General features: G+C 42.2%; 1 protein-coding gene across 1 annotated transcript; it reads right to left on the reverse strand.

Moving 5' to 3' along the window:
- Positions 1–1554: 1554 nt before the first annotated feature.
- On the reverse strand, positions 1555–26789 carry LOC119023599. Its single transcript, XM_037105664.1, has 25 exons — positions 26699–26789; positions 17424–17621; positions 14984–17258; positions 14666–14869; positions 14462–14582; positions 14228–14321; positions 13760–13846; positions 12804–12920; positions 12591–12689; positions 12157–12308; positions 11726–11864; positions 11488–11610; positions 11208–11405; positions 10046–10722; positions 8636–9082; positions 7309–7558; positions 6994–7083; positions 6054–6380; positions 5798–5968; positions 5066–5243; positions 4830–4946; positions 3400–3696; positions 2937–3175; positions 2657–2715; positions 1555–2350 (listed from the first exon to the last, which is right to left on the reverse strand). Exons 1-24 carry the CDS (start codon positions 26699–26701, stop codon positions 2677–2679), a joined length of 6642 nt encoding a protein of 2213 aa, XP_036961559.1. The 5' UTR covers positions 26702–26789; the 3' UTR covers positions 1555–2350; positions 2657–2676.
- Positions 26790–27843: the final 1054 nt, after the last annotated feature.

Below are 27843 nucleotides of genomic sequence, written 5' to 3' on the forward strand. Positions count from 1 at the left end.
ATACAGTCAGCATTTTTATACAACTTCTTTTTGCAAGGCAGAAAATCAGCCTTATTTGACACATTTCTGCAGGTCAGCATGATTTGACTTTCACTTTGGCTGTTTTAAGTGACGGAAGGAAGTCACAAATATGTTGTGAAACCGCAGCTTGACTGAACTGAAAACTGTTTTCTTCTGCAAGTTCATTAGCTGCACACAGTGCAGTGAAGACTTCTGCAACGAGTGTTTGTCTGTGGGAGTGTTGTGTCTGTAAATTAAGGAAATGAAGCATCATCACAGTCTGTTGCCACATCCTCGTGTTTCTGCAATCTGTCTGGTCACTCTGTAAAGATATCACAGAGCTTGGAGGAAAGGAACCATTCAAAGAAAGAAACAAACAAAAAAAAACAACTGTACTGACCCCACATATGACAATGCAAATACAAGTTGTAGAATGAATTATAACATCAACAAAAGAAAAGCTTGAAAGAAAGCAAGAAAACAGTTAAAAACAAAGGTGACAGAAAGCCACAAACTTGGATCTGCCATTTGATAAAAAGTTAGCGGCTTACAATAAAACAAGTGGATGTCGACATTATGACCTCAAGTTTTCAAGATCCTGTCATGGTTTGTAATAATTTAAAGATCTTTCAAAGCAATGAAACTTCATCGATCACGTGTTTAGAAAACAAAAAAGTACATTAAAATGACATTAAATAATCTGAAAAATACTTGTCTGTGATAGTCACTGTCATGAAAGTGAAGCTGGAACATTGATCAGTCTGGAACCATTAATGGACCCTGAATAACAGTGAGTGGTTTGTGCCTGTAAGCTTGTAGTCATACACTGTGACTGTTAGTATACAGTTGTGTGATTATGTAGCCTTTCAAGATTTTCTCTCTTTCCATTAAATGCACATGAGAAAACACATACTATAAGTGGTCTGTCCCCTCTGATAAATTATTAAATACAGGACTACTGTAAGAATATCAGACAGTAGTTTAATTACAAAAAAAAAGAAAGAAAGAAAGAAAGAAAGAAAGAAAGAAAGAAAGAAAGAAAGAAAGAAAGAAAGAAAGAAAGAAAGAGGAAACCCTTAAAGTTCAGGAGAAAAAGAAATATATTAAAATGTATTTACTGCACCATCAAATTAATTTACTTTTCCATTTCTGTACCACACGTATCCTCATTCTCCTTTTATGGTCATCAAGTTTGAGTTTGAGTCTTCAGCTGCTGGGCGTGTGGCCAGTGGATCGTCTGGAGCTCTGAACTGCATCTTAAACTACTTGTAATCTTGTGACACAAACACTGTCAGAGTCCACCTGTCAAGGGCATAATAAACAATAGCTTCTCTCAAGTAATCCTTTCGGTGCTTGGACATGAAAAGGAGCATGAAACACAGAGCAACACATTTTTAATTTGTCACTGGACTGAAGTGTTTGTTCTCAAACACAGATGCTGGTCCTGGCGTAGCTGTTCACTGCAATGATGATGGTAATTACAACCTTTTCGTCTCTGATCCCTGAATAGATCCCATAAAAAAAATCTTAAATGTATCCCTTGACAACATAGACTAACATATCGATCTGTTTTATTGTAGTTGCCACAAATACTTGCTACCCATTACAAAATATATGAACAAATACTTTGACGTGAAAGAATAGTATAGTCTGTACATGTAACATGTAGGCACATGAAAGTCAGTTACCCATATGAAAAGACACGGTTAGCTTGTTGAGTAGAGTCAGAGTTAAAACAGGCTCTTTTTGAGAGGATAAGCGTCTTTTCTCAGTATAGTTTCAGCTGCTTCATTTAGTTGTCACTTCATTGGAGCTGTAGAGGCTGATGTTCAGTTCTTTACAATAAAAACATACTGGAGGGGGGGATTCTCTTGGGGCAAAGGACTAACACACATTTTCTGTAAAAAACACCCCACACGGCGCCGCATAGCTCAGTCGGTTCGACTCCCGGCTCGGGTCCCTTTGCTGCGTGTCACTCCCCGTCTCTTACCCTGTTTCCTGTCTACCTCTCCAGCTGTTCTATCAATAAAGCCAGAAAAGGCCAAAAAAATACTTAAAAAAAAAAAAAAACACCCCACACAGTTTTGAAATACAGTGTGACCGAACCACGCCACCCATGTGGAAGTCACTTTGTCTTCACCGCATGGGTGCTATCAGTCTATATGTGATTTAAGACAACCACATTTGAAGGACTGACATATGAAACCAACGCACCAAACCTCAATTTCTTCCGCAAGACAGAGCTGATTGCCTTGTGACTGCATCACCACACAAAATAACTTCGTTCACGCGATAAACTGTCCGTCTGCAGGATGACCAGAAGACTGAACAGCTTCAATGCTCTTGTGATCTGCAACAATATTAAGGCACAAATTAAAGCTAGATTTCCAGTGGGTTTGTGTTACCACTAATCCACATTAAAAACATATCTTCCAAGCTGCCCTCAGATTATCTGAGATGGCTGCAACTATACAAAAAGATGCTTTTTATTTGTAAAAAAATAAGAAACTGACTACAACTTGATTCAATCAAAATGTAACATTTAAGTATTTAATTGTATATCCAATTTTTACTTTTTCAAGGAAAACTCTGAAAATGTAGAAAATCCCCCTTGTATCCTCAGTTTAACGGCATTTCGATTTAATAACATTCTCACCTCCTGCAGAGAATCCAGGGTTAAACTTCTGTTGATTTCCCGATCATAATGTCATCACTCTGCAATGCAAGATATAAAATATTTTACTATATTAAATGGCCAGATAACAGCTCCATAGCATATGTAATTGTCTGTATATTGATTAAGGCTTTTATCTTGACTCTAACAAACCTTCAGATCTTTTTCAAAGATCTTGTTATCAAGACCCTAATTCATTATCTTCAGTTCACACACACACACAATACATACGTAGATTTCACCAGGTCACCTTCACCTGTACCTGAGTGCTAGCCAGATGTGGCGGTTTTGGGGCAACACCTGGTTTCTTCATGGTAACAGCTGGAGAACTGTTTCTTCTCAGGCTGGGGGTCCGACAAAGTGGTGGGCTGGTCTTTGAGCTCTGGGACACCAATGAGGAAGCAGAGGAGTCCACCACTTCTCCAGCAATGGCTGACAGGCAGCTGCGGTCTGTGCTGCTGAAGAGGTTGATACATTCTGAAGACGATTCAGTGCTGTCCACTGAAGCAGAAACACACCAGATAGTTTAGAGAAACAATGAAAGGTGAAGTTTGTGTTTTACTCGACGCACTGAGAAAACATGTGCAGGTCAATATTCAAAATGGGCTCTAAAAATGAACAGATCCTTGAGGAAGATATCAGCCGTAACACATGCTAAGCTGTCTCCCACTGTGTTGTTCCTGGTGCTACCACCAGATGGCTCAAGCCTGTAAAAACAGACTCACCCAGAGGATGATGAACTTTCCACTGTTCCAAATTACGATGAAGATGATGCTGATGCTGATGAAGATGAAGATGAAGATTGTTGAGTTCGTTTTCAGTCACAGCCTCAGGGGTGGAGCAGACAGCAGGACTGGTCTCCACCCCCTGCAGCTGATTCCCAGGATAACCAGCAGGGGGCAATGAGCCTCGTCCAGAGGAGGAGGATGATTGGCTGAGGGTGGTGGAGGCGGTGCTGCCAGAGCCAATGGAGTGTGGTCGTGGATATTCTAAGCCCCTGTGTGAACAACACGCCACAGGGACTGACGACAGACATAGATAGATGTCATCAATAAGAACATAATGGGCTCGGTCAGTCAGCAATCAGACTGTTGCAGTTATTTTATGGAAATGTGTTTTGAGTTTTTCTACATTTAGTTACGCTGTTAGCTAGTTTTGCTTTGTTAACTGTAAAAGAAAATGTAAAAAAAGGGGGGTTTAAAAATAATGGACAAATGAAAACAAGACATGCTAGCTGCTCTGTGGGGCTGCACTTTACACATTAGTGCTTTAAGCTAAATGCTAACATCAGCAAGCTAACATGCTCATGTTAATGTGCCATATTTAGGAGCTGTAATGTTTGACATGTTTATTGTTTTGGTTTAGCATGTTAGCATTTTGTAATTTTCACAGCTGAGGCTGATGAGAATTTCGTTAGCTTTGCAGGAATTCGGCCTTAAAATATTAAGCAAATTAAAAATATAACCTGATGATGGTGCTGGATGAAATGCCAGGGCTTCAACAAAGTTGAAGAACATCAGAGCCAAATTTCATCACAAACAATTCGATTGCTGTTGGAAAATTAAGCTCATGGTGGCACTAAAGGAAAAGTCATGGGATCACCAAAGTCAGTAGGATCAGTCCCATGGGGACAATGTAGGTTTGTGCCAATCCATCCTACAATTTAGTTGAGTCTGGACAAAGGTGGTGAACCAACCTACTGTGACTAGCATGGCTAAAAACACATCAAATGTCAATCTCATAATTAACTACAGAAAATATCTAAAATGTCAATTTTCTGTCAATTTTATTGCAAAAAGCATATATCCTTATGATAGGTCAAAAGTTGGCAAGAACAGTCTAGTAGATGCTTTCAATTTACAGTTTCAGTAAGGGTTTCACCCTGTAATTCAGTAAATTTTATAAAGCCTGACAAAAACATATCTATAATTAATTTGCTGAATACAAAGTTTATCAACGACGACAGAATCATGGTCATGTGAGATCCTGATGTACCTTGTTTCAGTAAATCCTTACATTTACAAAACCTGTTGATTTATTGCACATCTTAAATAAAATGCTACTGAAGTTGTTTACCTTGTCTGAAGAAAATATTTCAAACTAAATACACTGCAGCACTGTCGTAATGATGTGTTTTGTGTGTGCAGCTCCTTACTTCTCCCAGGCAGCCCACAGCTGACGGCTCGGTCACAGATGGCAGCATCACTGTGTTGAATGTCCATGAAAGGTTTGCGGCCCATGCCCATGAACACCCTCTCCTGCATGCGCAGCTCTGTAACATACAGTACATTCACAACATGTTTCTTTAAACCTGTTAAGAACTTCGTCGACCGTACTCTTAGGTGAGTGCATTATAAAAAATAAGATACACTGTTGTGTTGCTCTTAAGACCTCTACTGTGAGTGGCCTGATCCCACAGAATCCTCTCCAAGTCGGTGGTCCAGGCTTTCTTCACCTCCATGCTGGAGGCCTTCAGGGTGTACGTGTCCTCGCTTTTTCTCCTGCGGAACCAGATCTCAAAACACAAACTGCTCACACTAGAGTTGTGGGTCATCCCGATGTCACTTGTCTGGGGAAAAAAAACACAGGGACAAAAAAAAATAATTAAAATTAAACTGATGGATATAATCATATGTGTTTGAAAATGCCAGTAACCTCAAATGTACTTTAAATTATGACAGCAAAAGGTTGAGCATTAAAGGTCCCATGCTTTGCTAATGTCTGCTAGAAAATAATTACATACTTTAATGTTCAAAAAACATTATTTTTCTCATGCTGTCCGTTCCTGCAGCACCTCTATTCAGCCTCTGTCTGATTGCTCTGTTTTAGTGCCTGTCACTTTAAGGGCCCCCTCCCAAAATGCCCAGTCTGCTGTGATTGGGCAGCTCTCAGTTTTTGTATCCACAGCCATGCAGGGGGCGTGGCTGAGGGCGGTGTCTGGGTGGTTGTGACATCACAACCTTACAGAAGAAAGCACAGTCTCTGAATATGTGTGCATTTTTCCATGGACTGAGCGTTTTGGTATTATCTCTGTATTTATATAGCACCTTGACCTGCCCAATACTAAAAAACAAATCATACTTTCTTCAAAATGGGATCTTTAATACTTTTAAGTGTGCACACCTTGAATGACTGCTTGTAGACATAAACATCATTGCCAATGTCTGTTTTCTTGGTCTTGCTGAAGAGGATGAGATCTTCAAAGAGAAAGACGCGGCGGACACATTTCTTCTTCCTAAAGAAAACTGTGAACTCATCCTGGCGGATCAGTTGGCCCTGCTCTTTTAAATTCACCTGATAGAGCAGAGAAAAGTGCAGCTGTTAACTTCGTTTAACTACTGTGTGTCAAGTATACCCACGTCTATCATTCGCATCTTACATCACAGTCCTGGATGGCGTCCATGGTGAGCAAATCGTTGCCGTGGCGCATCTGAAACCGAACCAGTTCTGCAGCAGCTTGGATCTCAGCTTTCTCACGCTCCCTCTCACCATTTGTCAGATCAGGCACATATGCCACTGGGCCACACACACTTTGTGCGCACACACTAGTAGCGTGCAGTGTATCTTGGATCATGTCTTTTGGCCTGTATGAACCAGCCAGAGCCAGAATGTCCTGCAGCAGGAGGCTGTACTTGCTGATCCTCTGGATGGGCCTGAGAAGGTAGGATGAAAGGTCCATCATGTCCCCCAGCTCCTGCTGCTTTCTCTGTGAGGGGTGGGAAAGTCCTGAGGTTAGGAGTGTGCTCACTACTACAGATGTTAACGCTGGAAATGTAAATATTCTTCCACCAAACAGATTCATTACAGACAATTCAAAGGCAAGAGGTAGGCGTCTGTTAGAGCCTCTTGATCCCCATGACTTCTTTGGTGGGTGCATCTTTACAAAGTTCAGAGCTTCTTTTTAAATTCTAGTCAAGATCATAAAGGATTTCAAGATTTGAATTGAAAGCAAATTGTTACATGCAACACATTTAAAATGGTTGATTTTATGTAAACGTGAAGCCTGTGAACCCAAAATCACAGTCTAGTATTTTACTTGAGTGTCTGAAGGTTTGTGCTCTCAGAAGTTCCCACAATTTAATAAAAAGGTAGTGTCTATGTCATGGACCACTTTCAGCCACGACGAAAACTCATTTAAAGATATTTCATAGATCACGTACTCCCCTAATCCTGCTGCCTTGCAAGGATTTCCTTAAAATCCAGATTTTTCTTAAGGAAGATGGAGCTTGTATACTGGCGGCACAGAATCAAAAACTAAATCTTCTACGCGTATGTTTCAGTGGAGAGAAAGCCTGGACACATAAACCTAACTAAATAACCTTAAAGATGTCGTGGCGGCGGTGAAGGATCAGGGCGTCTGACTGAGGTTTGTTCTTGCTGTACAGAGCGTATAGACCAAAACTGTCACTCTGTGGAAAAAGCACAAGTTAAACCATAGTAGAAAATGTATGTTATTCATGAGCCTTTAACTCAAAATCATATGAGGTTAGTACAGTTATACAATAATGATAAAATAAACACAATCAGATAAATGCTAAGCCCCAACAATGAAACTTTAAGAGTATATGAGAATTTCAAACATTATTTACCAAAATGATACAGTATATAAACACATATACTCAGTGGCTGCTCACATGTCTGAGGAAGCAGCGGGCCACCATGGCGGGCTCTCTCTGGCAGGCCTCCAGCTCGGGCAGGAAGTAGTGGCTGTGGAAGTCGTAGAGTTTCTCCAGGTTGCCGAAGATGACACCTCGCTTGCCCCTGAGGTCCTGGGGGATGTCTGGTCTGTCCAGCAGGGGGAGGTAGTGGGTCAGGATGTAGCCCAGCGAGCGGACGTACTCCCTCTCTGTGAACACCAGCTCCTCCAGGACACGCTGCAGCCTCCTGGTGACACAAACAGAACAAACACCACTCATTGGTGTTCACTCATTGGAATTAGGCCTATATACTTATAAGCTTGTACTACATGCATGTAACTCATTTCTGCATTTGTACAAAGAGGCTTTTCTAAGATTGGTAGTGCACAGTGCTCCACTAAGTTACTCTGTTTTTTCCTTCTTGCTTGGCTTCATTTGCTCGATGATGCTGCATTATTTGATTCCCTGTCGTATTGTAATTGCTCGCTGATTTGTTCAACCCACACTGGCTCTTTGACCTTTGAATCATGCTTATGATGAAATAATACAAATTCATGACGTTAGGTGAGAAGATAAACCACTGGAGGTCTGCAAGGACAAGATTCATCCACTCCCTAACTTTACAGATACAATTAGATCCTGATGATATTAACTAAATCTTTAATGCATCATTATCATCACATTTTCTTTTACATGTCAGCAGGTGACAGTCATTTTACAGTCATTTTACTGTCGCAACATGCACTGACATTAAATATCAAGTATGGATGGATTAAGAGAACAAGCCTTTGGGCACACAATGTTTTCTGCCCCAGGACAGAAGTAACTTCATGTATAATATATGATGAATTTCAAAGACTGGCCCAATAATTAAGATATTTTTCATAAACAACACTTCACAAAGTTTATTAAGTTTGTCCAGCTCATAAATGACATGATTTTTTAAAGGGACTCTGGGGATCTCCAGAATCTGTGGCAACAAGGAAGTAGCCTAAGCGACTGGACTGGATTTGCATTAAGGATCAGTGTTGAGATACATCGATCTCATTAACAGCAGTAAACAGAAGGAAGGTGTGTGTCTGGTGGGCCTGTTCAGTAATCCATCCATGTAGAAAAAAAAGAGTGAAGAGATTCAGACGAAACGATACCTGTCGTACTTCAATGTAAGCTTAGAGACAGAAAAGAGTGCATAGAATCTCATTAAGACTCACAAGATTAGTCAAATCAAAGGCATGTCAGTGAATTTTCTCATTCAACACACAGAATGTTATTTTGAGAAACAAAATCTGATAATTAAGATACAAGAAACATGAAGTAAACTTACAAGGCATTGCTGGAACTCTCCTGTGGACTTGCCAAACGAAACCCCCCCTCGTATCTCCCGGTGGGCAGGCTGGAGTGTTTGCAGCATAAAGTCCCGTTACCCTCCACAGCTCCCTGTTCACTCATACATGGGTCTTCTGAGCAGAAGCTCCCGTGACGTGAGATCTGGAACTTCTGAGCCTCCTGCAAGATCCGACACGACGGCTGACCATGGTGGGAGCAGGACGACGGAGATCGAACCTGCTGCTCCGGAGGTGTGGATGGCCTGGCCGTCGCTACTCCTGTGGTGCACGAGTCCTGGCTCACCGACCTCGCTCCGAGACCTCGTCCCCATGGAAACCACTGGCAACCGACAGTGTGGGACTGAGACAGAGCAGCGGCATCTCGCTCACTCCTCGCTCTGCTGGCCTGTCTCCTCCTTGCCTCTCTTTCTGTTCTCCTTGCTGATCTATAAAATGATAAACATCATCTAGATCATCTAGAATCATGAATCATACTTAAGATAAAGGATACCAAGCCTCTGCTATGAAGGCCCTAACCTCTTCAACCTCACTGACTCACTGGTGGGCCAGTTAGCACAAAGTTGTGCTTTGTGTCCAAGAGTGTTTCCCAACCAATAGATCTTTTAATGGAATTACAGTGGAGATCCAAAGATTTCAAAAGGATATCAAATATGTCAATTATGTTTGAGTAAAATGAGCATGAACAATGAGTATTTCCATTTGTTGGAAAAGTGCAGCCATAAAGTCATTATCTTTTATTTTATTATTACTTAACATCATCAAGTTTCAATGAGGAGCTGAAAAGGTTGATAGAGAATAAACACGGGACACTGTGCAACAGTGTGGAATAGAATTATTTGTCCAACCTGAAGAGGAAGTGAAACAGGAATACTACAGATCATTTTCCTCCCAGTACTCAAATTCTTAATCGATTGTATGTTATTGTTTGTATTATGCTTTTAATTGATTTTTGAATCATTTCAGTTGCTGCATTTGTTTTTATTTATCACTTACAAGTGATTTATATACTGCACGATATAGGGCTGGGTATGTTTGTGCTTTGCTTAAACAAGTATGGAGTATAGATAATGTACTTTATGTACAATTATCATTCAAGTAAAAATGTGTCTGTAATAGAAAACATAAGCAGTAAGTCAAATAACATCAAAGCCTAACCCCCCCCCCCCCTTCTTTTTTCTTTCTCTTCGTTTTAATTATATAAATGTATATGTATGGACAAACACTATGAACATTTAATATCTTTGCAGGTAATTCACTTTTAATGTATGCACTGTGTTTTCTGGATGGGTGATTCCGAGAACAAAAAGTAAAATGACAGAAATTCATGAATTCATGTTCAAAATAACAGAAAATGCATCAACGTTGTGAAGTAGTGAGGTATTAATTACCTGTCAGGTGACTGTGTAGTGACCTTTGACCCCGAGCTGGTTCCAGCATCAATGTGATCCTCGGGTTTGACAGCTGCAGTTGTTGTATTAGTGCGTTCGCTGCCCAGGATCGGCCTTCTCTTCCCTAAGTCCACCTCTCCTGACATGATGCCCTCCCACTGCGGGTGCCGAGGTCCGGGCGTCGACTGTACCACCAGACTCTGGCCACCAGGGGTTACTGTCTGAACATTAGTGCTAACCACGTCAACATAATGACGATCACACCAGGTATCAGAATCTGGTTGTTGGTGGAAAACCTCATCCAAGTCCTGCAGCCTCTCCTGAAGCTGCTGTCTGGCCTCCTGACATCTCAGCCAGGCTACGTTCCAGACACGCATCCCCCTGGAGCCCTGCAGGGCGCTGGCCTGGGCCTTCACCTCCTGAAATCTCTCTGGGCTGAACTGGAGGAACCTGTCTTGGAAAGTCTGGAGGATCGAGCTGTCCTGGTCCGACAGTAAAACACTGGTACTGGTTGGACCCGGGCCATGTGCGGTGCTTGGTCCAGACTCTTTGTTTTGGTGCTGTTTCGGCTGAGCGTTTGTTTGATTGACAGGTGTTTGATCATGGTCTTGCACTGAGTGGATTCCAGCATGACTCTGGTCCAGGTACTCAGTGCATTCACTGGCCAGAGCTGTAGCCTGTTTGATTAAAGATGTATGATTACGCATTAGAATTTTTTTTCATGTTCTTTATTTCTTTAAAGGAAAGTTCCTCAACTCAAGCAGAAGTACTGTAACCTGAGTCAAATGTGACTCAATTAGCAGTAAGAAAGCATCAACTACTACTCAAGAAAAAACATCAAATTTGTGCAGGTGTAATTTTTCTATTGATTCATTGCAATAAAGAGAAATAATTGAAGCCACATATAAGCACATTTGTCAGTTATGCAGAAAAGTAAGTCATGGTTTGTTTGTTTTTTCATTATTGCTGCATTCTTTAAAAAATAAAATGAAATATATATATATTTGCAACATAAAATTGCACATAATTATAATTGGACGAACAACCAAAGAGACTGAATTTGGGCCTCAAACCGGGCTGAACAAGCGTTTCTACGTGATAAGAACACCAGCTGCATACTGGTCTTGATTACTTGAATCTTGAATGTTGATTTTAAACCAACCTGCTCACAAAAATCGCACACGTTAACCATGATCTGCAGCTCCCTGCCGCACGCCTCCGCTCTGCACAGAAAGTCCTCCAGGCCCGACTTGAAGGTACAGACTAGAGACCCGAACACCTCTGACTCTGGGTAGGAAAGCCCACTCTGTTGAAGTCGCTCCGCCTCTGACACTAACGTCATGGCATGGTGCCTCCGGTCCTGCACGGAGAGAGAGACTCAGATGGAGAAACACAAACACACAGCTGCAAAAAAAGAAAAAAAGAAAAAAACACAGACTCACATTAGCATCAATAAGGAAACCAGTGAAGCTGTTGAGTATCTGCTCCATTCTGTCCCCGGAGTCCTCGACTGATTCAGCCTCCATCAGGTGGCGCTCTCCCTCTACATTAAACCACTGCTGCATCTGCAGGGACAGGATGCAGAACAATGTTGGGTTTGATAGTGTGAGCATGTACATATAGAGGGATATTTAGTATTCATCTTTTCATCAGATTTGATGGTAAACTATTAAAATGCACCTGCATGAAGTGTCCCTCCATCTCTCTGAGTTGCAGCAGGTACTCCAGATGTTCCAGTGACAAGTTTGATCTCTGCACGAGGACGTGAGCCTGCTCCTCCACTTGGTTGTACAGGCTGGTCACAGAATCCACCGCATCACTGAAAAGGTGGATATGGTTTGAACTGTTGGAATATTTGTTTCTGTCCTGTGTATCTGAAATCACCTGCTGCTGCTTCATCACAAAATGAGCCTGAAAGCGAGCTGCAGCTGCGTAGTATCCACATTTTTTTGGTGTGATGTTTGGCTGGAATATATTCAGGTGGTTTGTTTTTTAGCAGCAAGAACATTCAGTCTCAGGGTATCAGAGGTCATGTAAACAAATTTACTCTCAAAAAGTCTGTTGAGCCAATAGCTGTGTACATAAAACAGGTGAGAAGTTGTTGTGTTTACCTGAGGTCTTCACAGTGGGGGTATTTGAGGTCACTCTCCTTCCTCAGCCTTGCAAGGATGGCCCCGCCCTCTCTCTGCAGGTTGACCAATCGGCTGTCCTCCAGTACATCCCTCATCAGAGTCCTCTGGTCCATCATGCACTGCTGCACAGTCTGTTACACAAAAATACATTTTAAAATGACCAAGTGATAGAATAATATATCAACAACATTGTTGATATGACATTGCTGCTATTTTGTGAAGGTAATCTTAAATTATTGGTTAGTTATTGGTTGCATTCTTTATGTATTTTGTATTGCAACAGGAGCTACTATCCTCACTAAACACACTGTATGAGCTGTAATATCACTGGAGACAGAGCAAAATAACTCAGGATAAACCCAGCTTTCAAGGCCCAGCTAAGAGACAGCAGTCAAACGACAGCGTTAAGGTACCTGCAAAGTGTCCGTCCTCTGGGGCTCCTCTAACTTACTGATGGCTCTCAGAAGGAGGCTGGACGCCTCATGAAGATCAGACATGAAGGGAAAGAGTTTCTGAAGAGTGGAAAATATGGACACAATTAATTACTGGGAATGAAAAAAAATGGTACACAACGAGATAAGAGCAAAAAGTGAGAGAGGGGTAATGTACTGATGTGACTGTCTCACCTGGTGCAGCTCGGCCCAGTCACAGTGGCTCTGAGACAGCGTGCCGTCCAGACGGGAGCTCAGCTGGTTCACCTCCACCAGTTTGACCAAGGCTTTCATGGATGTCACCACTTCAGTCTGCTTTGAGGTAACAAGTTTATAGTTATACATTTTTCTACAATGCTGTATATTAACTTTGAATTGTAAAGGAATTATTTTCCTTTACTGTAATAAAGCCACTCTGGTACCGGAAAACCTTTTTTAAGATCATTACCTTTGACTCAAACTAATATTTTAGCATCAAGAACAGAGGGGTCAGTAACCTACTGCTGGCACTTGGTTTATGTGACGGGTTTGCATTCATATTTATAATTTCTCATACTTATATCTATATTTCTACATTATTTCCACTAAAACTGCTTTCCAAGGACAATGAACAACCAGTGTATTTCCAAAATGAGCACATTTCGTCTGACAGTGGGACAAAAAAGCAACTTTAAGTGACCACAGTGACCTCTTAAATGTCCACTGCAATTCAGCAGAAATGATTGACACTCACACTGAAACTGTAATTCTTATTTCAATGTCCAGGTTAAACAGTTAAACAAAAGTAATCTGATCTGTTTGGTTTGACAATGGTTCAATATTTAAGTCTATTAAATCTCAGGTGGTAAACGCAGCTGTCAGGTGATGTTCAGATAATTCACTCAATAAGTGAAAACTGTGACCTGCTGGTGGCTCTCGATAAAATGTTTCATGGTACATCATTGGGATGGTCACTGTGACTGTCAAGTTTAGGTGGTAAGTATTAAACTGAACTGGAAGTGATGAGCCAAATAGCCAACACTGCCTCCATCATGGCTAAAAGAGGTCAGTGACACCTACTCAGATTAATGAACCTTTCAGGAAACCAAACGGAAGTGTTTCTCCATACGCTGTGTGTTATAGTAACAATTGTAAAGGGTGAATGAGCTGACCTGGACTCCGGGACACCTCTCTGGTCGAGGGCTGCTGTCCTTGTCCACCAGCAGCACGAAACTGTTGGCTGCCTGAGGAATCTGCTCCTGCAACAGTTTCACACTCTTTAAAACCTACTGAACTACAATTAAGTGTAAACTGGACTGATAAAGTATCTATGTTAGAAAACACTTGCAAATACAAACTAATTCATCCAAACATTCATTTAATAATAATAAAAAACCTCTTGAATATTCCTAAACAAGTGAAGGAATAAACTTTTTGTCACATTGCATATCAACAACAAATCAAATATCAGGATATGGCATTTATGCTGTGGAGCTGATAGTCAGCATCGGCACTGACATTTCAGTCAGGGTTTATTGCCTGTGAACGCAGTGCTCCACAGCACTTCAGCCCTGATTAAATAACCCAAACAACAGTCAACTCTGTTCTGCTGTAGTCAGCTGTTATGCAGAAGTTCTAACCTGAAATGTCATCAAGGCTTTGTAGAGCTGTGGTTGAGGATTTGTCTTCCTGGCATCGAAAACGAGCGTCAATCCGGCTTCTCTGATTTCTCTCCTTGACATAGAGATAAAAAAGAAAGTCCACGCAGTGACCACAAAGATGCTGAAACTTCCTTCCAGTATGACTTCAAATTTGCCTGTTTCAAGTCCGGTGAATTCATTCATTCATCCCCTGACATGGCATACGGATGTTACCTGGTGATAGAGTGAAAGTAGAGCAGCATCCTGAAGAGCTCCTGACTTGTTACAGCTGAACTCCATCCCTGGTGGTCTCCATAGAGCTCAACTATTGCCCTGCCTGTCCTGTCTCTGCCACCTGAAGGAAAGATCAGTCAACCCATTAGGCATCATTATCATTTAAATTATCATAAACAAATACTTATAAATAGACTTACGTACCTGTGAGAGATCCAACTCCTAGATAGAGGGGGTGGGCTCTGGGGTCTGGGGTTCCCAGAGGAAGGTGGTCTGGTCTGGGGCGAGTAGAAGCGGGCTGGGAGATCCTCTGCAGCTCTGCTGCTGGAGGTGGATTAGTTTGTGAGGGGTTTTCTGTCTGATGGCCAGTTCTGCTGGTTATGGATGAACCGACAGGCTGAGCACCGTCTGTGGAAAGTGGATGGATTTTGTTGTAGTAAAGCTGAGGAAGACTGACTTTTAGCTGGTTGTCAACAGTGATGAAATGAGGGTAATACATGAAACAAGAAAGTCCCTCTGTACCTGGGATGACCATCTTCCTCCTGTTGATCTTGGGTGAAACCAGTCGAAAAGCGGTGCTGTTTTTACATTTGACCACATGCAGCTGAGGGATCTCTGCACAGGGGTTAGTGTTTTCTCTCCTCCTCACATTTTGACCTTCAACAATCACCAGCTCACACTTCTCTGAGGTGTCCACCACGGCTGTGGACAGGGAGGAACATCTTCCATCTGACACGGATTCTCGTCTGTTCTGTGGTGCTGAATGAGACTTGGAAAAGTTTTGACTCATTCCCATGGGACTGGATCTGTTTTGTAGCCTTTCACGAGGCTTGAGGGTCGTGTTTATCGCTGAAAATTCACCTGAACTAAATGGTAATCTGTGGTGTTTGACAGGGATCTCATGTGACTGTTGAGGATGATTTAGACTTGACGAAGCTCTATCAGTATTTATCCTCGTTCCTGCTGCTAAATTTTTCCCATTCACATTAGGTAAATTGCCATCATTTTTGGCAGAGTAGGCCTCCCTTGGTTCCTGAAATGGCAGTGTTGTCCACTCAGCTGTCTTTTGTGGTTGCCCGCCAGATTTTAAAACACTGTTTGCTCTGTAATCCATACAGGGGGCAGTGTTCGTATCTCCGGTTTTCCAATATGGGACAGTGTTCTTTTCTCCTGACTCCTTACAGATGGCTCCACTGACAGAAGGGAGAGACTCGTGCTGCATCCTAGGATCAAACCACGTTTCTTGTACATTACACCATGGATCCCCTGTTTCTGTCTCCTGTCGTCTGTCATCACTCTGGGAGAAATCTCCATCCTCCTCCACGACAGCCAACATGTTCCCCCTCTCTTTGTCCTGTCCAAAAGGGACAGGGTTTTGTATAGCAGCCTGGTATGAGTCCCTGTAACGACACCTCAGTTCCTGAGCTCTGGAAACCTTCCCACCTTGTCTTCGCCTCATGCACGGGGTGCAGGGCTTCTCTGAGAACCGAACCGTGCGGATACACTGAGAAGGTTCGAAGGAATCAGGGTGAGAGAGATGGGACTGGGAATGGTGGAGAGCTGATGGAGGTACGGCTTCTGCAGACATGTTGGGCCTGAACGATCCAGAAGCCTCTGGTCTAGAGTGACTTTGCATTTGTTGTTTCGTTGCTAACTGCACATGTGCTTGTGGCTGTGCCTGAGGTGGTATCTGTGTGTTGGGATGTCTTTGTGTTTGCCTGTGCGACTCCACTTGTGCGTGCGGTTGCATTTGTGCTTGTCTGTGCAGATGTCTCTGCTTTTGTGGGTCGATTTGTGCGTGTGCCTGCATTTGCCTGTCTAATTTCTGCTGTTCCTCACGTACTGACTGAGCTCTACCAAAAAGCATAGCTGCCTGCAGAATATCAATATATTCCCCTTCTGCAACAACGTGGTCAGCAGATCCACTCCTGCTTGTATCTCGATTTAGTTTATCCTGCTCTATATTTTCAGTAACACTGCATGTATCTCCACTTGCAGGTGTGCATGTAACTGCAACAGTGCTTGTTTTCAAAGCTGTGTCTGTCCCAGCAATGCAGCTGTCCCATGTATTAGGGGACACCCAGCCAATAGGCTTAGGCTCTGTTTCAGTCTCTTTCACTTTGACCAGTCTAGATGAAGAGGCAGCTCTGGTATCCACCAGGCAGAGCGACACAGCAATGCCGTGCTTGGCTGGACATATTCTGGTCTCCACAGAGAAAGCAGAGGGATGCGAAGAAGATGTTAAAATTGAATTTTTAATTGTGACGGGATACTGTTTTGGTGCAGATTCCTTTGGAGGAGAAGGAGGAAAAGAGCGATTTGATGAAGAGTGAGAAAGAGGTGGAGGATGAGGAAGCGGAGGTGGTAAAGGAGGATTTGCAGGAGGAGCAGAGGCCATGCTACTCCAAGCACTCGTTGGCACATCCACAAACTCAGGCAAAGCCACCTGTTCCCATGGTAACCTCAGCACGCCATTCTCGGTAGCAAGCAGGCATTGGCTGAGAAGAGTTCCATGTCGGCCCTGGTTGATCTCCTCTAACCATTCACGGCTGAATATACAAGGATAGGAGGTCTCAGGGACTGGGGTCTCCTCAACTACCTCCAATCTAAGGCCCTCCTCTTCCAAGAGGCTGCAGACCACGATGCGAGCCGATTGGTCACAGAACGGGGCCACCTGGAGGTAGAAGTCACCCGGCTGAAGTAGCAGCGGATCGATGGGTGCGAGGTGGACCACAACTTGGTCACGCAAACACAGAGGCCAGCCCTCACACAGGAACAGCACATCAGAGTACTGAGCCTAAAAGTGGACAAGGACAAAGACAGGTTGATGAGAAGAATATATTAGAATATATCATTACAGAATATTTCCAATGATATGATATTAATTCCAGCAAAAACATCTTAGAGTCAGTTTGTGGTGAAAGTTTGTCTCTTTCAACCTAAACACAAGACAGTGACTTACACATGCAGCCTGCTGCACAGTGTCTAAAATGTGCTTGGCTGGGACCAGGAAGTCCAGCAGGCACCGCAGAGCATCTCCCTGATAACGACTATCAATGATTTGGAAGAGCTGACTGAGAAGAGTGGGGGCGGTGGCCTCGAAGGGCGGGTACAGCACCGACAGCAGGTTCTGGATCGAGCCTTCCAGAGAATCAAGGTTCTGGAAACACAAGAGAGAGAAAGCTGGGGATCAACTTCAACCTATTTCAACCTATCAGTGCAAATCCTGCATGGACAGAAATGGTCGGTAGAAATGTCTTTCATACTTGAGGAAAACTTTATAGCTTTTACTTTCGTACTTTTACTTGAGTAAAGAATCTGAGTCAGTTCTTTTTACTTTTACCTTTGTGCCTGTACATAGTATCTGTACTTCTACTTGAGTAACAAATGCATGTACGTTTGCCACCTCTGTTATTGATGCTATAAAGAAATACTTAAAACTGTCCCTCACAAATTCCAGAAAACCAAGGAAAAGTCTTCGGGTTGCTTGTTTTTGTCTGGCAACATCCTTGAGATCTTGAGATATTTAGTTCACAATGATATGATGCAGAGAAAAGGACATAGTTTGACAGGTTGAAATGTGACATTTATGTGAACTATGAATGTCAACAAAACCATTTACAGTAATGCACTGTGATGCCACACAACAGGAGACCCAGAGACAATCACATTCTCACAGTAAATCACGCAGACATTGTCCTCAACCTCATAACCCGCTGAGAGAATAACCAAACATGAACACAAACACTCGGCATTAAACATATAGTGAGCTGGCCTGACAGCAAACATCCAGTAAACACAGAGCGTGATGGCTGGTCTCAAGGCTAGCTAGACTCTTGGTTTATGGTTTCACATTCCCTTTGACCTGAACTTATGGCCCGCTACCCACTTTTAGGCACTGCTTTATTTAGCACAGCAAAGGCCACGGCAGTAGACCTCGCTGGTTATTGTACATACAGGCATGGCTGAGGCTCCGTGGGGAGATATATGGCATCAGGAAGGGTGATGTGTGAATGCTGCTGCCCTTTTTTTCCCCTCAGGCATGTGGTTCAGTGTCATTTACTGTATGAGATTACATTGTCCCGGTCAGTGTGGGAACAAGAAACAGAGAGGACAGATGCTTCTTAAAATTCTCCTGACCGGAATCAAATCAATCACTTCCAGACTTGGAAATATTGCATTTATCATGACTATTACTATGATTATGAAAATACATTCATTCACTTACTAGTATAGAGTTAGGGACAGTACACCCCAGAACCAAAAATACATATTTTTCCCCACACACTCTCAGATATAATGGAACTACATGGCACTCGGCTTGTGGTGTTCAAAGCGCTAAAAAGTAAAAACTTTTACATTTGAAAAACTCAACAGCAATGGTCTAGATAATAAATAAAATGAAGATAATAAACTGACCATGTTGTGAGCAGTTTCGCATCAGAATACATTCCTTCTACATCACCACGCAGCTGAAAGCGAGCATTTACTCATGGACAAAAGGCTAGCTACTTAAGTAAATGGATCTAGGTAGTGTTACAGTTCAATCCAACATGGACACAATGTTTACACTGAGCCCCCAGGAAGAGCACAAGGCACTGAAGCCAACTTCTGTTGAGGCCAAACCGTGTAATTACAAAATCACGTGCTGCACTGGGACAAAAAAATACATCTTCAAATATGCTTTTAAGTTATAAAATGCATCATAACCCCTCCCCTAAGCAAGCCTCCTGTCCATGAGTAGATACATGTTTCCTTCTGTGCAGTGGCACAATTGTTCAGTGTAGTTTGATAGAGTAAGTGGGTCAGGTTTTCTTGAAAGAGAAATCACTGGGTGTTTTTGAGTGCTTCGAGGGCCATAAGCCGAGTTCCATCTAGTTCTATTATATTAGACAGAAGGCAGACGTATTTACTGATGATATCCTCAGAACTCAAGAACTCAAACCAAAACAATCTGGATGAATAAAAAGGCAGAAATTGAAAATAAATTTTTTGATAATGATTTGGGGGGGATTGTCCGTTTAAAAAAAGAGGATCGATACCAATCTCACATCTGTTCATCAAAATCATTCCCAGCTGTGGTGATAAAGAAAGAAAAACATGGATGTAGGGAGATTCAAACAGAGGAGGGTGTGTTAGGGCGTGTTGAGTTATGTGACCTCAAATTAACACTGGCTCACAGCCTCTCCAGCCCTGTTATCTGCTGTGCATCTCACTCTCTCCACCTTTGAAAAGGAAAAATGTAGCATGCTTTGTCTTTAAAATGTCTGTATAACAAGTGGACTTCATATGTACGTATCTTATACATCGGCTTCTGCCTGTTCCCATGGTTTTCTCTCAAGCAACAATCGTCATCCACCCTCTCTGTCCTGTCCCCTGACGGTATGATCTAAAAATGCTGGACTCTCCGGCCCCACAGCTCCAGAAACAACAGTGTGACTCAGAGCTTTCTGGTCAGTCCTACCCCTCCCCACTGGAACAAAACAGTGATGGAGGATGAGGATGGTGGCGGGCTCTGAAGCACAATGTGTACTGTAAGCAAATTCAGCTTCACAGCTCATAAAACTTTAATGAAATGCTTTCCCATCCTGAAGACAATGAGCACCTGCTTCATCAACTCTTAAATTATGACAGTGAGTGTTTGCTCTCAGTTGGACGTGAGGGAGTGCAGACATTTAAATGAATGTGACCTTAAGAAGAAAACTAAACAGTGATGTTGGGTTCGGGCCCCCTGGCAACGATGATGAATGAATAAACATGAAGAGGAGAGAAAGCCTTTGGAGTGCTTATGAAATGAGAGTGAAACTTAAGTTGGAGTGTTTTAACACGGCTGGTAATATGAGTCAAGACACATCAGCAGCTTACAGGAACACATGCACAGGCCGACTTGCTGTTTATTTGTCTCCAGTATGTGGTGTATGAGTGAGCTGTATGGGCCTGCCTGTCTGCCCGGGACTGCTGCTGCAGATTCACACGGCTCTATATAAACACTCGACCACTGAAAGAAACGGTGACGCTCACATTACTGTGGATAAGATGTCCCAGAGCGCGAGCTGAGGACAGTTTGAATATCTCCGTCCAGTATCATTATGAAACAGAAATAGTCTTCGCACATTCCTGATTTCAGGCAGGTTCCTGGCTGGATGAGCACAAAACGCTTAACAATGAAGAAGAGGAAAGCACGCACAATGACATAATACATTCCTGTGGGATATTAATCCCTCCCATGTCTTCAACTGTGACATTACATTTCTGGGATGTTTTTGGGGTATTTCACATTTCATCTAGAGAGTGACAGGAAATGTGCGGAGAGAGAGGGAGGTGATGACATGCAGCAAAGGCCCGCGGCCTGATCTGAACTGAGGCCGAGGATGTTGAAAAAAACATGGTACATATCTCAGATCACTAAAGTAAGCCACGACGATAACCCCTACCGTGCCATTACTTTTCGCATTAATTTAAATCCTGGCAAAAGATGTGGGCAGGCCGAAAGAATAAAAACCTTCATTTTTTATTCATAAGAGAGAAACTTCAAGGAGACTTATGATGCTTTTTCATTTTTTCCTATCCTTCAGCGTTTGATACAGGTTCATGTGCATGTAAACGATCTTATCAGAAAACTGATGTTTTTTGAGCATTAAAGTACATAAACCAAGAATAACTAACTTCAGCAGCACAGTCATTTTGTCTCCACTCCTGCTTATTCATACAACTACAGTACCTCCCTCAGAGTCATATGAAGTATCCTCACAAATATTCAGTTTGTGTAATGTTATGAATATTATGTATACAAGTTGCCTGAGAAATATGTGAATCACAATAAGCACAACTGATGTCATTTGGCTGAACTTAAAAGCCACTACAGACACTGATACCGTCTCTGAATGTTTCTCTAAATGAGCATGAAAAGAATCCATTTCCTCTGTTTACGTCTGCGGTTTTTTCATCTTTAAGAAAAATAACAGATTCCCCACTGGATTACACAAACTACTTAAAATGGTTTTCCTGCTGCCCACACAAAGGGGAGCCGAGGGAAAGACACGGGTTTATGAGCATTTCATTATTATCCCTGCAACAGTGTGATTTTTCAGGAAACAGTTCCGGTTTTAAGGTTGAAATGACGATATCCTCCACTAAGATGGTTTTTTGGAAAGGTAGTCAGATAATGTATGCAGGTAATATTCCAGCTGTAAGCTTGATGATGTGACAAATGAAAAGATAAAGCTACAGGGGTAATAAAATGTCAATCAGAAGACGGGACCTGTGTCTCCAGTCATGGCAAAGGCACCATTTTTCATGTTTCATGCAACTTTGGATGAAAGTAATTATATACTGATGCAAAATATCAGATATCACTCTAACAGCGACACAAAGCATTTTCTACAACAATTCTTTGCAAGTGTGTTTCCTTTTGAATGTGACTATTTATTGTGGACAGGAAGATTGTGTGGAACGAGCATTTTTGTCCCATTCAGTAACCTTAACTCTAACAGCTCAGTGACAGAGTTAAAACTCAGAGTCGCAGAGACACTGAAAAATGTTTCATTGTGTCGCACTTCTCACATTATTTACACCCTGTTACGTCTACTCTTTGGATGAGACATTTGGGCTGCTTACAAACTTAGTCTTTTCTATGAATTTTGAAGTATACACAATTATATTTACAAAGCCATGTTTGTTATCTTCACATTGTGGTTCCACTACTATGACTCATTAAAATACAAATCAGAGGATGTTCTCAAACTCCTTAATGTGACTTTTAATGACCTGAAACACTACAGGTGAAAATGGGTACATTTTTAGATGCTGAGTCAGTAAAGGGACAAGGTTAGGATGCATATTAGATCAATGAAATGCATCAGCTAATTTCTGCATGGGCGCTGTTCTATGTCCGACCTCTAACCTTCCCCATAGTCAGGGGGAACACGAAAATAAAGGACTTCTTTTTCAGAACTAAAAACACTGAAGCTGATATCATAACTCTGGTCGGGTTTATAACCATTTATACTGATATGAAGTTTCCAGACTACAACATTTGTTATTAACTTTCCACCTCTCCACTCTCAATCTCAGAAACCACCTTCTTAATCCATAAGACTGACACAAAACAACTGTGTTCATGGCAACGTGTCATTAAGAGATTGCTTCTCTCCAAATCACAGCTTAGCATGTTTGCTGAGCCTGAACTGTTCTACTAATTCTACTTCCCACTAATTTACTGAGTGTTATGTTGTACAGCCGTGGCTAAAAATAATGACAGGAAGTGGACGTGAAGTGCTGAGGGATAAATGGGGTTCGCCAAAGTGCTACGAAATAATTACACAACTCTGTTCAAAACCAGAACTCTGCTTCATTCAGGTGTTTGTCTGTATCTGCTCCTTGATTAAAGGGTAACTCCACCAATTTTATACATTAAATGTGGGGAGCACTTCTCCCCAAGTGTTGTAAACACACTTTAAATGTGTAAAATTGGTGGAGTTGGCACTTAATACTGTATACTTAAAAAGCAATCGGATTTCAAATATTACATATTCAAACATATTGTGTAAAAGTAATTTCATGATTGACTGAAATGCACAACAAACCTGTGCGAAAACCAAAAATGTGCACCTTGATGTTTGTTTTCTAGTTGTCATCATTTTAAATCCTCCTTGTTTTACAATAAAATCAATAACATCAAAATAATCACAGACTAATCAACAGACTTTTTGCATTTATGTCACCATCTTTTCAGCAAGAGGGACCATCCTTACTAACATCTTCATCGTGGCTCAATGATGATCTTCACATGCCATGCACTGACATTCTGGCTTTCTGAATGACCAGGAAAGACTGAAAGTGACAGAAAAAATCTTAACTATTTTGTAATGTGAAGAGGAAAATTCAATTGTGCAGTAAACAAATTAGCCCTGACGCAGAAGTTGTGCAGTGAATAACCACAGAACAATCGATAAGAGCACAGACTCACACCAGACCAGCGATGAAGGGTCTCCTTGTTCGAACAGAGTGATGAGATTCTTTTACAGCTAAGAAGCAGCATGTCATTGCATTTTCTGAAGTTTTTCCTTCTGTTATGGATTAAATCTACACATCTGTAAATCAAACATCAAGTATTATTTTAAAAAAACTAACTATCTCAGGCACCATCTTCACCACAAGTCTTCACAAGTCTTTTGAGTCCAAGGAGTCATTTGAAAAGGAGGCGACTCATTTCAAGGAGTTACATAACAAATACGCATAGAGCTGATTACATAAGAGGACAATGTCCTTCCTTGGACAATTTCATTTTGAATCTTCATATATTGGAACCAAGATGGATGTATAGTTTACAGCCCAAACAGTAATTTGAGATGAAAACATACACACATCAAACCTTTAAGACTGCCCCAAAACATTTTGTATCTCTTTTGAGTATCTTTTGTGTAAATAATTTACTCTTCCAGCTATTTACAGCTTGGAAAAGAGATTGCTCAGAGAAAAGGTACTGAATTCCATCTTTCGTCCAGAGAGGCCTTGCTTTTTTGGATTAAATGGGTGTACCTAAGATGCACCGTTGTACCTTTTAACCTAAGAGCTGCACCTTTGGACTAAAAGGTGCAGAGAGGGTGGCAACAAGTGTTTCTTTTTTCTTGATCAGTTTCTTTTTTCGACTGCAACATCTTGTGGCTCTCTACCTCAACACACCGGGTGACACCCGAGCACAGGCAGATGACTCCGAGGTCGGACATAAACACAGGCTGAGTAGAGCTACTGTACATGACCACCGAGGCACCGAGACGGCCAGACGGTATATTTAGTAGCTTCACAGGGATCAGCAAATCGGAGCTTGCGGAAGGCAAACACTAATCATGACGGCCTTGATCAGCAGGACGGTTTGAAGGTGGCTGTAAAGTAGCAGTCAGGAGGCAGAGAGGCCTGTGTTTAAGTCGTTAAAATCACGTCAGGGAATTATGAATGAGCCGAGGCTTAGAGCTCGTCTTCCAACTCATCATGAGCGAGTTGATGTGTCTACGCTGCGTGTGTGCGAGAGGCGTGTTATTATATCAAAGTGTGGCTTAGCTTTCACTGACACACTCATCTCATCTGTAATTAGCCCACAGCTGCGCTTAATGCAACTCACACCGACAGATTTCATGACAAACAACCAGAAACGATCACTTAGATACAGGAAAAACAGGTGAAAACACAGAGGAAAGACACAGACCCAACATGAAACTATGTGACGTCTTGTACAATTATTGTATTTATTATTATTATTGTACAAATTATAGAGCTGTATCCGATGTTTGAGTGTTTTCATGGATGGCAGCTTGGCAAAAACCTTGGCTGAAAGAGACTATCAGGACACCTTTGAAGCACAGATCTAGGCAGGGAAATTATCGGTGTACCATTTTGCTCAGAGAGTAAAAATGAACACTTTGCAGTTGTCCGCACCCATCAGACTTCAACACTTTGAACAGCTGCTTCAGAGACACATCACTTCAGTCAGCATGTCAACTCAGCCCTATGTCACAGAAAACTTCTTTGAATCATCAGAGATGTCGCTGTGCAGCCGCCTGTTTTCCCAGCCGAAGCAGAGGAAACCTCCAGCTAAAGGCGAGGTGATGATTTGTAGTCTTGCAAACAGAGCTGTTGAGCTGACTGTTGCGTATTTCCATTGAATCACCCGGACGGGACAAGACGTCTTTCTGCTGAGAGATAAAGGATGCTCTGTGTAACCTGGTCAACACAGGAACAAACACTCAAACACTGAGGTCACTCCCATTGCAGGAATAGTCAGGTTAATGGACTCTGGCTTCAACGACATGGCAAATATGCAGGAAACAGGGCGGGTAAATCGCAATACACACAGACACACAGACACACACACACACACACACACACACACACACACACACACACACACACACACACTCAGCCCAGCCAAATCAAACCTACAGGAGAGTTGGGCGGGCATTTTAAAATGCAGCTCCCTACATAACATTCTCCCAGTCAGCAAGCGTCAAACAAAATCTACTTTATGTACAACTAGACACACCCCCTCTGCACTAGAGGCTGGTGTGCCAACACCTGAAAACACATACTGTTCATTCAGAAAGAGGCCAAAACAATAAAAGAACATGTCAAACTGTAAAAATTCAAATCCATACATCATTTCCAACATCACCTCCGTGATGCTGTGGGACAGTTTCTCCGCACCAGATCCTTCCCAGCTCCCGCATGACTCACATGCCAGTGAATGTGGGTCCAGGAAGGAGGCAGCTACAGAGGCCGGTTTGTGAAATCTGCCTTAATGCTCTGTAACCTGAGACCTTCACCTTGAGTCAAAACACTTCATCAGCAGAGAGCAGCGGCCAGTGAAAACTATGGGAGCTATGTTGTTAGTTGTACACAGCGTACATGCATGTTTTAACACAAAAGGCCACTTGTCGGGATGCAATAAATAAATGACCACGGTACTATTCTGGGAGAGAGACTGTAATGGTCGCATAGTAGATGTTAGAAGGAAATTCTACAGGAATGAATCTCAAAAGACGCAAGGTGTGTTAAAAGATGTTCAGGACTGCCAGTTTTGATTTTCAATTGACTGACCATTTATTCTATATATGCCCATCTAATTTCACCAAATGACTTGTTTTGTCCGTCTAACAGATCAAACCCAAAAGCTCTCCAGTGGACAAAATATATAAATCGGATGAAAACAGCAAATTGAGTATAGGATCAGCTAATCCTAAGAGATTGCTGTCAAGTAATTTCCTGTTCAATATCCAGCTTGTTGCTTTCAGCACAAAAGACAGTATTCAGCACTTCCAAGTCACCCTCTACAGCAGGAGCCACATAAAGCACCGCACCCTCCGCTGTCACCTCAGCGGAGGGCGAGAGGGATATGACGGTAAAATGATGGATTACGAGTTGAACGCCAGGAAGCTGAAACTCCACAGGACATCCAACACCTTCAGACAGGTCGGTGTAACACTGTCAGATTTACAAGCTCTGCCAGACCCTTATACGAGCAAAATAAATCAATACCAAGTGTCTAAGCGATTTTATACCCTGAAGGTAATAGCTACTCTATGACAAGAGGCAGAGAGGAGGAAACAAGTCATCTAAAGTGTTCAACTTTTAGGTTCATTTAAAGTTGATTTATTATTCAGTTGTGACAGTTACAACGGATAACGACAGAACAGGGTGTAAGTAAAAGCATCTCACAGCAAACAGAGCACATTGTCATATTACCATCTTCCTTTCTGCACGCCGTCTTTCCCAGTCATCACAACAGCAGCGCTCTCTGAAATAATCCAAACGGAGCGATAATAATGTACAGAGCTCCCGCTCACTGGCTGCTGGACCAAAAAGAAATCCATTCTGCCCAGATACTCGTTCACAGCTGAGTGAGTGAGGACAACCTTAAGCCAGCTGGATGAGCATTCTGCGAGTCCTCAGCTGAGCCGCATTTAAGTCTTTGATTTGTCTTGTTTCCTCTCGCCTCTGTATCTCTCTGTGCATCTCTGATTTACTGCGCTCTCTGTGTTTGCTCCCTCGCAGCGCCTCGAGTGCCGGGTGCTATGTTTGACTGAGAGGGGCAGCGTGACCAAACATGAGGAGAGGTGAGAGAGGAGGAGAGAGAGAGAAACAGAGAGAGAGAGAGAGAGAGAGAGAGAGAGAGAGAGAGAGAGAGAGAGAGAGAGAGAGAGAGAGAGAGAGAGAGAGAGAGAGAGAGAGAGAGAGAGAGAGAGGAGAAACAAGCCCCACAGTAAATCCAAGTACAAGCAAGTGCAAAGTCTTAGTGGCATCCTCTTACAGTTCACGATCCTTGATAGCAATAAGCCACTGCCAGCCAACGTAAAATGAAACACTGACTCAGTATGTGTGTTTGCATACTTGTAGTACTCATCTTGTGAAGGTGTGATGCAGTCACTGTCACATTGTGAACAGTCATCTGATGACACAAAGCTGGTCCCCAAAAAGTAAAACATTTCATTTGAAGGTGAGAGTTGAAGTTTAGCATGCAGGGCTTATGGTTTGGATGAGGCTGATGCTTCAAGGAATTCATGCATGTTGGTGTTATTTCAAAAACTTTGGGAGTGTATCACATCGAGGGGAGATAAAGATAATGGTGAAAATGATTGTTGATTTTAGCCCTATATACTGATTGTTATCATGATTAATCATTTAGTCTATAAACATAAAGAAATGCCCCTCACAATTTCCCACTGACATCTTGAAATTGCTTCTTTTGTCCAACCAAAGAATCATCATTATTCATTTACTATCATAAGTGGCAAAGAACAAATCCTTACATTAACGAAGCTGTAAACCAATAATGTTTGACATTTTTGCCTGAAAAATGACTGAAACAATGAATCATTTATCAAAACAGT

Source organism: Acanthopagrus latus, chromosome 7 (assembly GCF_904848185.1).
Source record: "Acanthopagrus latus isolate v.2019 chromosome 7, fAcaLat1.1, whole genome shotgun sequence".
In the NCBI taxonomy this organism is placed as follows: Eukaryota; Metazoa; Chordata; class Actinopteri; order Spariformes; family Sparidae; genus Acanthopagrus; species Acanthopagrus latus.

Coding starts and splice junctions, on each gene's coding strand:
- LOC119023599 (XM_037105664.1), bottom strand. Junction 11,406..11,487: donor GTTTCCTTATTGATGCTAAT/GTGAGTCTGTGT, acceptor CTCTCCGTGCAG/GACCGGAGGCACCATGCCAT. Junction 5,244..5,797: donor TCTACAAGCAGTCATTCAAG/GTGTGCACACTT, acceptor TTTTTTCCCCAG/ACAAGTGACATCGGGATGAC.